Source organism: Lytechinus variegatus, chromosome 4 (assembly GCF_018143015.1).
Source record: "Lytechinus variegatus isolate NC3 chromosome 4, Lvar_3.0, whole genome shotgun sequence".
In the NCBI taxonomy this organism is placed as follows: Eukaryota; Metazoa; Echinodermata; class Echinoidea; order Temnopleuroida; family Toxopneustidae; genus Lytechinus; species Lytechinus variegatus.
The window spans coordinates 64463282-64481264 of NC_054743.1; the positions used below are offsets into that span (position 1 = coordinate 64463282).

At 37.8% G+C, this 17983-nt stretch overlaps 1 protein-coding gene across 1 annotated transcript; it reads left to right on the top strand.

Moving 5' to 3' along the window:
• Positions 1-2415: 2415 nt before the first annotated feature.
• LOC121412794 (cystine/glutamate transporter-like) lies at positions 2416-15547 on the top strand. Its single transcript, XM_041605558.1, has 12 exons — positions 2416-2496; positions 5183-5312; positions 6442-6610; positions 7221-7412; positions 8838-8963; positions 9767-9866; positions 10748-10792; positions 11265-11388; positions 12272-12375; positions 12839-13082; positions 13701-13884; positions 15272-15547. Exons 1-12 carry the CDS (start codon positions 2477-2479, stop codon positions 15334-15336), a joined length of 1503 nt encoding a protein of 500 aa, XP_041461492.1. The 5' UTR covers positions 2416-2476; the 3' UTR covers positions 15337-15547.
• The last annotated feature ends 2436 nt before the right edge of the window (positions 15548-17983 follow it).

The following is a 17983-nucleotide window of genomic DNA, read 5'->3' on the forward strand; positions in this document are numbered from 1 at the left end:
TTTGTGTTTTGCATTTTTGAACACTTTCTTTATATCAACATAACGAGTTTGAGTTTGTTTTTCTGTTGAAAATCAAGAAATTGGTTTGGTTTGGTTTTATTTACCGTATAGAAAAATCACAATAAAATTGCGCAAAATATGAGATGAAAACATTGCGCAAAATATGAGATGAAATATAAATATATAAACATGCACATAAAATATACGGATGGATCACTTTATTCAGAGCCATTGATGTAATGGCTCTGTTCTTTCTAGAAGTCCAGTAAAATACTTGCACAATGATTTGAATCAGAAGTGTCAATCATATTGCACAATGTTTCCCAATTCGTTTAGCAGATGAATCTAGCTTCATGTTGATTTTAGATTCGTTTCTATAATTTAAAGTAAGAAATACCTCACCTGGATTGTCAAGGTGCTCCAGTAAAAAATAAATATATGTATTTGACCCCCCCCCCTCTCCCACCTCCACACACAAAACACACATACACATATTATTGCCAATATAGCAATAATATCTAATTTCCTTGTATCTTCCATCCTGTGCACTTAATACATGTTAAACAACAGATTGAAATGACATTTTGTTATCTGCTGAACTTGACACATATCGCTTAAGTACTTCCTGTCAGTGAAGTTTTAGGAGTGCATTGATCTATACAGACGCCTATAACATACATATAGACCTGCTGGCCCGTATTCTGATAACAGGTTTAAAGTTGTGGTTTAAGTATGGGAAGCCAAAAGTATCACAAATTTTATTAAGTTGTATGTTTCTTATGTTTATTGTGCTCTTTTCTGATTCATCGATGGTGAAGACAATCATCTATTTATACTTCTTACACAATTATGAATGATTTGAGAGCCGAATGAGCTGAAGTATGATATATCTACTGTTAGTGATTATGTAACAATTGGCTGGCTATACTTAAACCACAACTTTAAACCTGAGTTTAAGTTAAACCCGACTTCAGAATGCGGGCCACTGAATAAGAAAAAAGGGTGCAGCTGCCCCCTTCCCCTTCCCCCTGCGAATCTTCAGAAGCTCTTTGGTGAGCCAAATTTTCTCGAAAATCAACCAAAAATGTGCATGAAAAAAATCCTTCGATATAATTCAGTATATTATAAAACGGCCTTGAATTCAGCTCGATCGCTCCTCACTTCCCTTCAATCAAAAAGACAATGAAAAATCCACATTTCATTGTTCGTTATAGAAATACCCCCGAAGGTTCATCCTGCCCGTTTATCATGGGCCCGGTAGCCGCTGTGCAGGGCCTAATCGACATTGCTCTGGCTATCCCTTAGATCGTTGAACGCCACACACTGCAGCAACTACACAGCAAAAACTGTGGTGTTAACCGGTGTACATAGAGGACCACATCAGTTATTTTACATCAGACTGATGTAACACTGAGCGTTAAATTGGTGGTGTTAGTTTTACACCTATAGTAGTTATTACAACACCTATGGTTGTTACATTTACACTCTTTGGTGTTATGTTCAATCTCTAGGGTGTTATTTTAACACCACAGGGTGTGGTCCTCTATTAACACCAATTGGTGTCAGTTTTAACACCACAGTTTTTACAGTGTACCATCCTTATATAAATATATATTTAATTTAGTAGTATCGTCACTACCATTATACTTTTACAACAAGTTGCCAATTTTTGGAATGCTTTCATAAGAGTAATTTCGATTTTCCAGAGAATATCACTCTGTATACCTTTAACCTTGGCCTTCCTATTTGGCCTCATATGATCATGTTAATTGCATACCCATCCCTGTTTTTGACCATGCATGACAGTATATATTTTCTATATTTTACGTCATAATGATAATAATAACATGCATTTATAAAGCGCAAAAACTATTTCTATATATTCTATTGCGCTGCGAGAGCGTCCTAGGTGCTGTACATACTATTGGAATAGATAGGTTTTCAATTTTAACTTATAAAATTATGTAAGTTTGTTGAATTCCTAATGTTGAGGGGAAGTTTGTTCCATATTCGTGGGGCTGACATCAGAAATGACCTAGTGTTGCTTTAGTCTTGTGTGGGGGTACTTGCAGTGTGAGTGTATCTTGTGAGCTCATCGTAATTTATATATCATTAACGTGTATTTATTCCCCATTACTAGATCTCTTTATGATTTCATTCTCAATTCCACAATACCCTATGGTGTCCCTCACATTACTCATTCAAGGGTAATTCACTATTTTGTACATATAGGCCTCCAGGCCTTCTGACATCGTATATCTTCCGCTGTCATATCCGGAAAATGTGTTAAAATCACAAACTCGAACTAATCAACCGTTTTTCATTTTAACTTGTACTTGATCCTTTTTTGCTTCATGTCATGTATATGACGGATGATCGGCATTATGAACTAAAATCATTATAGCAGTTTGTTCGAATAGGAAAGCAACGGGGGCCTAATTGTTTCGATTAATAAAAAAAAACACACTACGATCGAATGTCGGTTTCCTCGCGAACGTGAGTATATTATATTTGATTCATCAACATTTTTCTTCGTTAAAAGTTATTACGTAAATAAAAGTCATTTGTTATCCTGATTTTGGATTGCTTGCATTGTTATGAAATTGAATATAACTACTTATTGGTTATACACTTTTACTCCAGTTTTGTTGTAGTACACTGCAAAAACTCCGGTGTTGATTTAACACCAGCCCGGAATCTATATATGTCCACACCAGAGAAGTGTTAGACAACACCGGTTTCGTTTTGGTCTAAAACCAGATAGGTGTTTATACGGCACCAATTAGTATTAAAACAGCATCGGTCAAACTGGTGTCGTTTCAATACTTCTCTGGTGTGGACATATATAGATTCCGGGCTGGTATTATATCAACACTGGACTTTTTGCAGTGTATTTCCCCCGTGTAATATTGGGGCTGAGATACCAATATATAGACCAGTTCGTAGTTCATGGACAATTTTGGTCAAATGACCTTTCATTTCTTTCATCATGATAGGCAGATTTCAAAGCAAGATATTACGTAAGCTTGCCTTACATAGCAGGATGAAGAATTTGAATAGACCAGGTGACTAGAATAGCACACAAATGAACACTTAATGAAGCAATTTGTTGCATTCATACTTTGAATGCATATCTTAGCATGTTGCACAATGTACTTTGCAAACTGTGAAATACCAGTCGTTCGTGGAAGCATTGTTGTTTTTTGTGGATGTAAATAAAAACGACAATTCAAAGAATATATGAATAATCAAGACATCAAAGTTGGTGCTTATCTCATTAGATTTTAAAGCGTAGAATCTTTTGATCATGCGCAGAAAGGCTCATTCCTTTGAATGTGTCCATGAATCTGTATGAAATCTTATTTGGATCAATGAATGCATTGGACAAAAGGGCCACGCCCTAAAACTAGTAAATCTTTCACAATTGCGGAACAAATATGTATTTAATTTGTTTTATATGTTTCGTAAAAATAATAATAATAATAGGCATTTATTTAGCGCCATCTATCTAGAAATATTCTATTCCGATGCGCGTTGTTATTATTATTATTATTATTACCCCGGCTTAAGCTCGAGCTGCCTTTCAGAGCTCATGCATTCAAGGAATTAATCCTGCCGGGTACCCATTCACCTCACCTGGGTCGAGTGCAGCACAACGTGGATAAATTTCTTGCTGAAGGAAATTACGCCATGGCTGGGATTCGAACCCACGACTCTCTGTTTCAAAGTCAGAAGACTTATCCACTGGCCCACAACGCTCACTAAACAACATAGCAGTCACCCGAGTCAAGTCTCTGGCCTCTGGCTTATGATTCCTACATAATGTAAACGATTAGATTTGATATGTCCTGATTTTATTTGATTTTCTTGATTTGACGTTAAAAAAATGAAATAAATACGACATCAAAGGTTATATGCATTTGTCAATTAATGAAATTCATATACATTATACTGAAACGACAAACCTGATCTTCTTACTTTATAGTAGTGCTTCTCAACCTTTTCTTACTCGAGGACCACTTTGACTCAGATTTTTTTTCCAGGCCCACCTACCAAACTTTAAGAAAAAAAAATATCCTGGACTACTTGTCTCGAAAATTATAAAGAGCATAATTAGTGCGTAACTTGATGATCTTCTGCTGCAGTGGCGTAATGAGCAACCAAAACAGAAATAATAAAGGGGATTTGATATGGCGTATCGTGTGCAATTAATAAAATGTTGCGTGCGAGTATGGCGAGCAAGCAAAAATTTCGACATTTTTATTACAAAAATCCAAGTTTATGATAGATTTTGACACAATATTTAAAAATGATATATTTCACCCTTATCCCTTTTCTTTTTATTTGTTTCTTGCTCATGAAATATCTGGGGCCAAGAGCCCCCCCCCCCCCCTCCATCTGTAAGCAAGTGTTCTTCTATGAATAACATCCAGACTTTTTTCACTCGAAACACTCTTTTGGCTTTCCTGCACTCTTCGGGTGTTTTGTGTTTAGGTTTCTCTGAAGCTCTGAAGTTTTTAAAGCACCTTATTTGACAATAACTTCAGCACATTCGACACACATTGCTTTTGGTTTTGCATCACTGCGCAATTATGATAAATCCAATTTTAATGTATTCAGGGTCATAATTTCTCACAGTTACCTTCTTAGACTTTTCAACAGTAGATTTGTTTCCTCCCTCACCCTTTCGGTCCATTTTGATGAAAGTATGTTTCTTGAAATTTGAACATAAAGCTCTTAAACACATTCGAAGCAATCAGTTTGAGAAATAAATACATTTGCAAAAGCCCGGTGAATGGGCGATAATTAACTACAATATGCATGCACATGAGGCCCGAGGTTCACATCAAAGTTAGATCGAAACCAACATCATACAATGAATGTGTATGTATATCACAACATGCTACCTCTAGGAGTGCCTTTAGCTTTGTTTGACCCACGGAGACCGATCAAACCTACCGTTTTTCTGACATTGAATAGAGCATGTTAAATATATCAGAATTTTCCTCCTATTTATTTTTCTTCTCTGGAGCTTCTCGCGGCACACCTGCAAGAGCTTCGCGGCCCACCGTTTGAGAAGCGCTGCTTTATAGTAATGATCACCATAATGTCATACAATCCATTTGATGAAGACACGTTATTTCTCTCCCCCTCTTTCTCTCTTTAACTCACTTTTTTTTAGGTCCATCAATCCGCCAGAGTCAGAAGATGGCGACTCAATTACTGGCGGTTCCAGGGAGGACGGTGATTCCACTGATTCTAAAGTCGCAATTCCAAGGCATCTTGGTCTATGGGGCTGTGTGTGGCATACGGTAAGAAATATACTCGTTTAGGAGTCATTGGAAGAGATCGAACGACTAAGATAGAGTTGGCCATGTTATCAGGTTTGGGTAGTAGTTTGGAGGATAGGATGACCTTTGCGCCAAGAAAATACGACCAATGATCACATTGGCCAAACCGGTGATCAGTAACATTCCAATCACATACTGCCGCCTCTTTCGAAAAAACGTTTGCATGAGACATCAGACCTGTCGTCGGCAGCACCGTGGTATAATCCATTTTGTACACTGGTACACTCTAAAAATTGTTGCATAATTATGTACACTGTATGATTTGTATATACATAGTTTTATGGTTGAATAAAATTGAATTGAACTGTCAATTCTCAGTACTTCAAAAAAAATTGTTATCCGTAACACCAATGTTGTCGCGAGTGGTGATATGTAGATCGCGATTGGCGATCTGTCTCCACTCGCGATAACGGATCATTAGGGAGTTTTTGCTTAGCCACGTACGGATGATTCAAGAGCTAAGTACATGTAAATGTATTGTGCCCGCCAAGTGACGAAGAACAACTATAGAATTAGTCTGTCGAAAAATTGTTAACCGGAAAAGCAGTTTCGTCCTAGTTTCAGAGCTGAAGACAATCTGCAAATGATTGTCCAGAATCATGCGAGGACTGAAACTGTTGATTTGATTCACCAACTTTCGACAAAGACTTGTTGGTTGTTCCTTGTCATTTGACAATACATTTTCTATGTTCTTGATTTCTCTTTACTTCACTGAGCGAAAACTCTCTTTCGTGATCTCTCATAAATGGGGATTGATTGACGATAGCGTCTGAATTGAGGGTGGGGGCATAATACACTGCAATAAAAAATCGTTGTTTATTTACCACCAGCCAGGAATCTTTATCCACATTAGAGAAGTGTTGAAACAACTACAGTTTGGATTCAAACCGATGCTGTCTTAATACTAAATTGGTGATATATAAACACCTATCTGGCATTAGACCAAAACCAAACCGGTGTTGTCTAACGCTTCTCTGCATGGTGTGGATATTATAAAGATACCGGACTGGTGTTAAATCAACACCGGTGTCTTACAGTGTTTCTGACCAAGCGATGATATCTCTACAATGATTTCAACTTCGCCATGTAGATCGGAAACATCATCGGGACGGGCATCTTCATCTCGCCCTCTGGCATCTTGAGAGGAACCGGTGGATCGGTGGGGCTGGCACTGATCTTCTGGCCGGTTTGTGGTCTCATTCAGACCTGTGGCAGCTTCGTGTATGCCGAACTTGCCGTCATGATAAAGAAGTCCGGAGGTGCGTATTTCAAAGGAGGACCGATCTCATATTGTACAATCGAAGTAGATTTTATGATGTATTTTAAACAGCGCCATCTTATGGTTAAATGCATACTTTCGGACGTGTATTTCATATGGCGCCTTTCCTTAAATTCCTGTGACAGAATAAAGTATGATAAACATGAAAACATTTTTTTAAGAACATTCTTGATAATGTATTTGATTATTATACTTTTACTCAGGCTGTAGGTAGTTTGGATGCACAGACCTTTGGTCTTTGCATATTACGTAACTGAATTTGCCGTAGCGAGTTGGGGAACTAGTCTCCAATCTAGAGACATGTTATTATTTTGAGTGTCCAGTTTGCACGATTTGAGTCTGTGATTTCAGAATAGGCTATAGCCACTTCGGCTACTGCTGATCTTCGACGGGACCCCGCATGAAATAATCATCACCACCCTTCCTTAATCCAATTCCCCCCCCCCCTAAAAAAAAGATATCCATCCAGAATTGGAAGCGCGGTGTAACAATTCAATTTAGAATGTCATCTATAGGTCTTGCCACCCCTCCCCTCTTAGCCAGTGTTCTCTCCCGCATTATCCTGATTCTTTCACTTCATATGACTACAGGAGAACTGACTTTCCTCCATGATGCCTACGGTCCGGCCATCGCCTTCCTCAAGCTCTGGATCATCGTCTTCTTCTTGACCGCTGGTTCGGCCATCACGGCCATCATCATCCCTGAATACATGCTTACCCCTTTCTTCCCCTGCTCGGATCCGCCCATCCTTGCCGTCAGATTCATGGGCATCTGCGTCGTATGTGAGTACACACACGGGAGCATTGTCATTTGACAATCGGGGACTCATTTCTCATTAATCGCAAAAGTGAGGACGTGTGTTTGCGGTCTTACTCACTCCATTTAATCCACTATTCGGGCTCATTTCGTGAGTATTATCCAGTAACCGGGGACGCTTCCTACCGCTCCTGACACACAACTTGATTTTAGTTCACCAAAGGCAACCTGTTTGCATTAAAGTTTGCTATGTATGAAACGGTAGTAAAGGAGATGAACTTTTTTGTTTAATGCACACCATGAATGCATATAGCATTTCCATTCACCTGAATGTAGGGTTTAAAAAAAGGCATTGTTGATTAAATACCTTCAGTTGCTCACGTGCATCTCTTGGTATCGTGGCCAAGGATCGAACCTCGGACTTCACGTGTCCAGTCAGGCGCCTTATACCACTCGGCCACGGCACCTCCTTTCAAGGTAACCATTAGCATCGCAGTATCTCGATAGGAGACGTCCTCGGTTGTCGGAAGTCCCCGGTTGATGGGTAAAGTGCAACTCCCATAACAATGAACATTTCGCTATAGAGTCACACCATTGATGCCTACCGCTAGTCGGTCTAGAGTCGCTTTCGCTTGTGAGACTGCGACATGGTTAAGAGAAAACATACATGGTTGTTGGATAAAATTAAGCCAGATGTTGTGTAAAACTTACGCAATGTTGTATAAAATTTACAGAAACGTTGTTTTCACCTAAAACTTTACCATAGAAGTTTTTTCCCAACAACCACACTTTGTAAATGTTCCCTTCTTAGCGAATATTGGGGTATTTTGATCGATGTGTTTAGAGTGTATTATGGGGGGGGGTAGGCTGGCTCCACAGAAAACGGTTTTGTTGTTGCTGTCGTTACTTTCTTATTATTTTTGTCGTGGTGGTATCACGACATTCAAAATTTGTGGTGTATTGGGTGATTTCTTTTCTTCTTTTAAATTCATTACCTTCAAGCATACTTTTGTTTTATTTCCTAAGGGGGATTCAACTGCGGAATACTCCTACAAATGCATGAATAACAAAACAAATAGTAAGGATAACTAATGAGGGAAAGAAGTAAATGAGCAAGAAATGAATAGTTATTAAATATTTAAGAATGCATGGCTGGTAATGTGGATTAGATCGCTCTCCTGGCTCTTGTACATTATACCCCCACCCCCACTGAAGTTGCGGGAATATGTAGCTATGCACGATATTAGAGGTTAAAATGAACTTAAATTGGGTTTCAATGGTGACAACCAAATTAAAGGCAGGAAATTAACGAATGAGAACAAAGGAACGAGAACGTGTTAGAAACTAGCTTGCATAGAAGGATAATATGAGTTGGATTTTTTTTTAATCTGAATTATTGCTTAACATTATTTATCTGCGATTTCGATTCAATCTCATTTTGAAAAAAAAAGTGTTCTTAGTTGGGATAAACTGCGTGAGTGTCCAGGGACCTACTCGCTTTGCTGGTTTCTTCACAATCACCAAGACCATTGGACTTATTATAATCATCACCAGCGGCATGTATAACTTAGCTACTGGTAAGTATATAGACATGGGCGTTGTTTCTAGGTTGCAGGGGTGACAACTCCCCTAGACTTAATTATTTACTTATTTAAACAGTAAAAAGAAGGACAAACATCGACAATGAGAAAGAACATAATAATAATATAGGTATATTTACCCAGGGTAGCCACTTCAGTTTCGAAAACTGTTCTACCAGCGGGCCCTGCTATTATTATTACCCCGGCTTTAGCTGGGCTGCTTATAGGCGCTCAAGCATTCTAGGAATTTCTTCCTACCGGGTACCCATTCACCTCACCTGGGTTGAGTGCAGCACAGTGTGGATGAGTTTCTTGCTGAAGGAAATTACGCCATGGCTGGGATTCGAACCCACGACTCTCTGTTTCAAAGTCAGAAGACTAATCCACTGGGCCACAACGCTCCACGATAAAATTATCAAAGTAACCAATTTGGTCGTACAAGTCTATCGACTTTATTATTATGCTGCCTTGCCTCCTCCCTGTCTTTTAAATACAGTACAGGGTGCACTTTGCGTCTATTTTGATGCATACCAATTTATTGCTTGTCGATAAAAATCAGAAAAAATACTTCGTCTGCCCCCCCCCCCAAAAAAAAAAAAAAAATCCCATTCATTAAATCTGGATCCTCCCCAAATGAAGATGAAACATGTCGGACCATTCGAATTTACATGAAATTTGGCTAAACAATGCATAATATTAACATCATTCATGAAAATATCGATAATACAATTTCGATTGATTTGCATTTCATCCCTTTAAACAAAACATTGTAAAAATAATCATTCGTGTTTCTGTTACAGGCCATACAACTTACTTAGCAAATGGATTCAGCACCGGCACTCCAAGTCTAAAGCTCTTACCTATTGCATTCTACGCAGGGACGTTTGCCTACGGAGGATGGTGAGGCTGACATACCAATAATATTGTACAGTGTTGTTACAGTTGATACCATCAGGAACCACGTTTGGCCAATTTACTTTAATATTGCTCTTATTTCAAACAATGTGTAAGCATTTCATTGCACTGATCCGTTTTGGGGGCATGTATTGAAAGAATGTATCAGCGCCATCTCCTGTCGTTGGCTCTCTGTGTGTTTGTTGTTGTTTTTTCCTGCAGATCAGGGCTAATGTTAGCGATTAATCGCTAAATGAGATGGCCTATTTTTTTTTAAAGGATGTTTTATTGTATTCTCTCAAATCAAAATACACAATCACATTCTATAAGCAATTTGTACAAACTATTTGAAACATGATTCTAAATTATGCTATAAATCCATTACAAATATAATTATACATCAAACTTAAAAAATACTAGAAATTAATACTAATGCGTTTCAGCAATTACAAAATGAAATATTACAAAATATATGACATGATAAGAGAGAAAAGGGGATAAAAACTGTTGTTTCACCCCCCCCCCCTCCGTCCAGCCTATGACTATATAGGAATCGATCGGAATTGTTCTTTCAAATTAGCGATTGGTCGCTAACCGTTGTGTTACGAGTTTCCTGATGATCCCGATGTTTTCTTTGATGGTTAGAATTTGTGTACGTGTTTCCAGGTCCATGGTGTTTCACACAAGTCCTCTCAGTTTGTTTTCATTTTAATCACGGAATTCGAGTATATTTTTCAAGTATGGTTTTACCTAGACAATATTTTACAGCACATTAAATAAATTCATTAATCATAAAAGGATATGGCCTACAGACATTGAAGTGGTGAGGTAAAAGCTATAACGTTTACATTTATAATTATGGTGATATATTTGTGCTTGTTTTTAAGGGATGTTGTGGCTGCTTTGACGGAAGAAATAAAACAACCAAAGAGGTGAGATCATAATAGGAATAATTATATTATACATGTATATTTTCTTCCATTCGAAACGAGAATAAATAGAAATATAGGAGATAACGACGAAGAAGTATAAGAAAAAGAAATAGAAGGAGGAGGAGAAGAGAAAAAAAGAAGAAGAGAAGAAGAAAAGAATAAGAAGAAGCCAAAAGAAGAAGTAGAAGAAGGAGGAGGAGAGGAATGATAAGAAGAACATGAAGAAGAAGAAGAGAAAAAAGAAGAAGAGAAGAAGAAAAAGAAGAAGGAGAGAAAACAGAAGAAGAGAAGTAGAAGAAGAAAAAGAAGAAGAAGTAAAGAAGGAGGAGGAGAAGGAAAAAAGAAGGAGGAGGAGAAGAAGAAGAAGAAAAGCAACAACAACAAGAAAAAATTGAAGAAACGATTCAAACTGTTCTGATTCATCGACAATCGAGTAATGATCTATTACAAAATCTTCACTTTTATTTTCCAGGAACATCCCTCTTAGTTTAGTAATCTCTATGACAATCATTATCATCGTCTATGTGTTAACCAACATCGCTTACTTCACACTTCTTTCACCCGAACAAGTGCTGAACTCTCCAGCAATTGCCGCGGTAAGTTCACTGTAAATCTGCAGTGTATAACTACGGTGTAACAACGGTGTACACTGTAAATTTACGTGGTAAGTACACTATGAAGTATTCAACACCAGTCGGTGTCCTGGGAAAATAACACCACCAATTAAGTGTTAAAATAAACATCATAGTGTACGAACGTAACACCGAAAGGTATTACAATAACACAAAAAAATAATGTTTGTTTTATTATCCAAATCGGTGTCGAACTAATAACGTGTGTTTATGCTGTTGCTGTGCGTTTAAAACTACTATTAGTGTATCACTTTGAACTTTGGAATACGTCAATCAAATGCTTTTAATTTTTATCAACTTTATTTAAATAAATTGAAACGACATGCAAAACCAGCAACAAAGCAAAACAGAGTAATAATACTCCCACTCTCGTCAGCCCTGAGTTACCCTTCCTGGTGGAGGACTTCAGGGAATGGAACTACAAGGTACTAGGTACATTATACAGATATCCAGATTATAACTCATTTTGAGGAGAAAAAAAGGTATATTGACCTTTTTATCAGCATTTCAAATATTCGAAAGTTTTGTATTCAATTTATGCAGAATCTGTCATTATTGAATTTGTTGTTTTCTTTATACAATAGTTTTCCAATTTAACATCGATATGTGTATGATAAAAAAAATACATTATAAAACAAAAGGTTTAAATAAATTGATTTTGATATGATGGAATGAAATGAATAAACAATGTGCAGCATGAATGAAATGCAAGGCTTGCAAAAAGAAGCCAAGCATCCCCTTTTAACCCTACTGTAAAGACTGCATTAGTGTTTGTTTTAAAATTTATACCGTCAATAAGTAAATCTTATTATCATTATCATCATTGTTTTAATTTCTTTCATAAAAGGACTACAGCGTAAAAGCGTTGGGTAGGTGGTCTTGGCTAATTTGGTTCTTTGTTTCTATGTCAGCTATGGGTGCTCTCAATTCAACCATCTATAAACGTGGAAGGTATGATAAAAAAAATCTTCGTTTGCCATAATTGCCCCCCCCCCCCTCCCTACCGTTAGATAGCAGGTTTATTTATTTTCTTCAACAAACGAATCAGTGAAATCTCGGCCCTCATAGTTTATAATTATACCCAATTTTTTTTATTATGAATGTAACAGAGATGTTTTTTGTTGTAACAGTGGTAGTGGTGGGGCCGGTGATGGTGGTGGACTGGTGGTGTATATGTGCAGTTGCAGTAGCTGTAGTAGGAGCAGGGGGGAGGAGGAGGAGGAGTAGTAGTAGTAGAAGAAGTAGTAATTATAACAGTGGTAGTAGTAGTAGTAGAAGAAGTAGTAATTATGACAGTGGTAGTAGTAGTAGTAGTAGTAGTAGTAAAGGTGGTGGTGGAGGTCGATAATTTTGAACACAATCTCATCGATATCACCCCCCCCCCCGTCTCCTTCCCTACCAACCCTCCAATCAGGCAACTCTTCGCCTTGGCACGAGAGGGCGTGCTACCTGAAATCGCTGCAATGCTCAACGTCAACTACCTCACCCCTATCCCAGCGACCTTCGTCACCCTCATCGGGCTCATCTACCTAATCGAAGAGGACATCTTCAGCATCATCGCCTACGTCGGTTTCGTTGAAAACATCTTTGATACGATGACGGTGGCGATATTGCCCTATTATCGATGGAAGTACCCCAACCGGGAAAGAGAATTCAAAGTGAGACATTTAAATATCTTGTAAGAATTCTGCCTTTAAAAAGAACGATTGGTAATGGTGCTGAAGTTATACTGGGACCAGTTACAGAAATAGTTTTGTTTAAGCTCCACTTAAGTGCAATCAAGTCCGTATTACTCTTATTTCATTTGTTGAAAGTCAGGTTGCATTTGATTTTTGGAGTTGCGTTTAATCGCTATTCTTCCTGCAACAGGCCCACGATCCTCCTTCCGAAACTGCGTCCGCATTTTGATGTCATTGAATAATATTGTTCGTTGGGTTGGGGTTTTGGTGTTTTGCTTGTTTTCGATTTTTTACCTCTTTTTCTATTTTCAAATACTAATATCAATTCGGTATATACTTGAATGAGCTGCTGAAAATCTTTCACATGTGTAATGTTGCACCACACGGGCTACCGTTCATGTATTCTGCATCATCCCTTGAAAAAAAGTCGGCATCGCTCTTTGCCGTCCTTGTAAGTTTAAGTGAGGGCGCGCTGTCCCTGGATTTCTGGAGGACAGTGCCGTGTATAGGCCTACGCCCTGAATAAGTTGAAGATGGTAGCATTTAAAAGAATAATTTCCAATCATTCAGAACCATTTTCTTTTCGGATACTTTTAGTGTCCCTTGGTATTGGCTATTATCTACATGTGTGGCCAAGTCTTGGTTGCTGTCCTTGCCTTCTACTTGGATCCCGTGAAGAAATCTATCGGTCTTGCCGTCGTACTCACCGGGCTTCCGTTTTACTTCGCCTTCTACCACCCGCGGTACAAACTCAAACAAGAATGGGTTAAGAAAAGTTCAGGTCAGTGTCAAATCATGGAGCTAGTACAGAATAGTTCCATGGTCAAATAATGTGTGGGTCCGGTCTATAAGAGCAGGGCCGGATTCAGTTTCCTCCAAGAAGAAGGGACGGAAACTTTTTTATCCAAAATTTCCCCGATCGGCATAAAGCTGATTTTTCTTGGTTTTGAGGGGGTATTCCCAACAAGAGGCTGAAGTATATCTTGGCTTTATTCTTACAGATGAGATGCAGATTAGGGGCCCGTTGCAGAAAGAGTTGCAATCAATCGCAACTCTAAAAATCATGCGCAACTTGATTTTCAACCAATTAACAGCGCGCATTTGGGACTTGCAATTGATTTTTTGGCTTGCGTATAAACGCAACTCTTTCTGCAACGGGCCGCTGATCTAGATAAATAAAATGAATACTGCACAATTTATTCACGCTATTTCAGTGAATTTACCCTAAAATCGACTATTCTAAACATGTTATTGTAAAGCTGAAAGCCGTTTGATATATTGACCGATTTTCCACCACGTTTACAAAGTGGGAGTCGAGTCTCTATTTCCCTAATTGAATCTGGAGAAAAAAAGTAAATGATGGGAATAAAAATTATTGAAAATCTAATTTTACACCCCAAAAATGGTTACCTGGTACCAATTGAAAATGAAATAAATGAAATGTAATGAAGGACTTGCAAATCTGGTAACTTTGCCGTAATTATGGCAACTACCACTCTTTTTTTCTTTTCTTTTTATTAAACAAGTGCACATTAAGTTAATAGCATTTCCATCTATTTGAAAGCAGGATAAAAGAGCATTGCACATTAAATGCTTTGCTCACGGACACAGGTGCTGCGGCCGGGATCGAACCCCGGACTTTCCATGTATACACTGTTAGAAAAAATAAAAGAAGTTCCTGCAGCAGAGTCTCGAGAACACCTGTAATCTTACCGAATTGCGTAATAATCATTCTGTAAATTCATAAAACAAGAATTTTTCTGCAATTTAACAGAACAGGTCTGTTTAAAAAGGGGAAAAGGGTGTTTTATTCAAGGAAATTTGTAAGATTCCATACATCAAATACCAATTTCCTGTAAGATTACGCAATTCGGTAAGATTACAGGTGTTCTCGAGACTCTGCTGCAGGAACTTCTTTTATTTTTTCTAACAGTGTAGCCATGCACCTTAGACCACTCGGCCACGGCACCTCCACTAATACCACTGAGCAGCCAATCACAATTAAATGAAAGTTTCTTTGGTATATGATAGTGGCAAAGTTACCAAAGTTGTTAAGTCTTCATGGATCGGGTCCAGTTGTAAAGTTGCTTGTCACTCAATAAAATGAATAAAACCTTTTTTTTAAACACCACCCTGACATCTTCCTTCATCTCTTTCTTTTCTTTCAGTGAAACTGACAAGATTTTTACAGAAGCTGTTCAACTGCGTCCATCAAGAGAAAAGGACCTTTTAATAAGAACCGAAATTCAACTTTCCTTATGTTTTTTGTAATGAAGTAAATTAAGTATAAGATTGCTTTCTACAGGAACTACATTTATAGGCCACTGTATTACACAAGTAAACCTTTTTTTGCAGAAGCGTTATTGCAGTTATTACACTTCGTAATTCCGAAGGTTCGTAATTCCGAAGGTCCTTTATTCCGAAGGTTCTTAATTCCGAAACACGTAAATTGCCTATACCTCGATGTTCGTTAATCCGAAAACGAAAAAGGGTTCGTTAATCCGAACATTTGTGGCGTAATTCCGAAGGTTCGTTAGTCCGAAAACGAAATGAGGTTCGTAATTCCGAAGGTTCATTAATTTTTGTCCGAAAACGAAATGAACAACGAACCTCATTTCGTTTTCGGATAAACGAACCTTCGGAACAACGAACCTTATTTCGTTTTCGGATTAACGAACCTTCGGAACAACGAACCTCATTTCGTTTTCGGATTGTCGAACCTTCGGAACAACGAACCTTATTTCGCTTTCGGATTAACGAGCCTTCGGAATATCCGAACCCTCGGAATAACGAACCTTCGGAATTACTAATGTATACGATTGCAGGCTTATGTCATCCATTTCAAAATAGCAGTTGAGATCAAGACGTATTTTCACTGAGGGAAGGGGATTGTAAGTTAACTCCCGCTTCCCTGCCAAAGGTTATCGTGCTATTTCCATTTAACTTTCATCTTGTCGCTAGTAAATGGCCAATATTTTTGCTCTAACTTTGTAAATGAAATGATTATGTCTACAATTCGAAAAAAATCAAATAAACAAGATTGAACACATTCACGGACATTAGAATAGGCACCAGTGTATTTAGATAAGAAAATACCCATAAATATGTTATTCTTTCTTTTCTTTTCCTTTTGTTGAAAAAATCAATAGTGGTATTTTATACTTCCAAGAATTCTCTTTTCCTTATGTTAGCGGTCAGACCAAAAAAAAAAACCCCGATGGCTAGCAGATCATATCTAATCTGTTATTTTGAATACCAATAATCGATTAGAGTTGGTTTCATTAGTTTGCTTGTGATGTTCATGATATTCTTTGTCTCCTTTTCATGCGAATTAACATTGCCCCGCGGAATTCATCAGGCCTGATTATAATGATGCCAAGTATGAATCAGAATATGTTTTCAATGAAAGACATGGACATATTTTTAGAAGAAAAAAAAATAATTGTAATAATGATGTTCTTTTTATCCGGTTCCGTGGGGGGGGGGGGGTCCGCCTAATGTGATTTTGGTTCCGTGACATTTGCTCCGGCGACAATTACCCGACTGCAAATTCCACACATATTGAGTGACCAACTTCAACCCTAATAGCACTATACCCTCTCCTGAACCTAACGTTAAACCCCATGCAACCCTAACCCCATATCGTAGACGAGATAAAGCACGGAGCAATTGTCGCCGGAGAAAATGTCGTGTAACCATTTATCAGTCTCAGTCCCCCAAGATACTATACCGGTCAAAGGAATATTATTTTTATGTTTAATATTTTATTTTTAGTAGAACTATATAGCGTGAAAATTGCGCCTCCTCTGTAATGAAATTAACCATCTGATAATGATAACTGTTACCACTGCAATGATGAAAATAAAAATGATTACGCCGATGGTATACTATAGACTATATTATATCATGCCGTGTATATCTTGAATGTACTATTTGAAATAAAACGAATACTGAAATTAAATAAATTGCGATTGAAACCGTTTTGTTTTCAAATAAGGAGATGGTGATGATAGTGCATGATGATGGTGGTGGTGGTGATGATTATCTGTGATTTTTTTTTAAGATGTTTTATTGTTATTCTCTCAAATAAAATTTAATACAATGCAGTTTACAAAGTAACAATTGTAAATGATAATTATGATGATGATAATTTTTTGTTTTGTAATTATATTTATTAATCATTCAGTTCAAAATCAAAGTGCATGCGCGGATCCAGGAGGGGGCCGGCCCCGGCCCCCCCCCTATTTTTTTATAACCTGCCGAAAAAGTGTACTCTTTATCTTAATAGTAACTACGAAAAACAGAAAGAAAAGTAAGAAAGAGGTATATTATACCCATGATGTGCAATTTACAGCCTCGTAACGGCCGGCCGGACCCCGAAAGGAAACAAGAAAAGATGAGGGGAAGAATTGAAAAAATAGACTTTATAAAAAATTTTCGCTCGCGCTTCGCGCTCGTATTGCCTGTGTTATTAATCCCGCCATTTAAGAAGCTTAAATGACACTTCATATATCCAGTTCTGAAATCAATTTCCACAAAATATTTTAGCTCGCACATCAAGCTTTCATTATTTTGTTTGATTTACACAAATTGTTATATCAAAATGTTCAGCTCGCGCTGCGCGCTCGCATTGTTTGATTTGTGAGATACCTATCCTGTTTGGAAATTCTTTCCAAAATTTGTCAAAATGCTTCTTTATTATGTCGGTATATAAAAGAATTAAGCTTGTGCTTCGCGCTCGCATTTAATTGTTTGAGACACACAGCTTGTTGTTTATTTGAATAAAAACGCGCTTAGACTGTCCAGTTTTCAGGTCGGAATATCAAAAATTTTGAGCTCGCGCTTCGCACTCTCATTATTTAATTGTTGACACTTGTATC

What these genes read in the sequence shown, in the direction of transcription:
- LOC121412794 (XM_041605558.1), top strand. Translation starts at nt 2,477, where the DNA reads ATGTCGGTTTCCTCGCGAAC. An exon ending in ATGTCGGTTTCCTCGCGAAC is followed by an intron (nt 2,497 to 5,182) that starts GTGAGTATATTA and finishes ACTTTTTTTTAG; the next exon opens with GTCCATCAATCCGCCAGAGT. An exon ending in CATGATAAAGAAGTCCGGAG is followed by an intron (nt 6,611 to 7,220) that starts GTGCGTATTTCA and finishes ATATGACTACAG; the next exon opens with GAGAACTGACTTTCCTCCAT.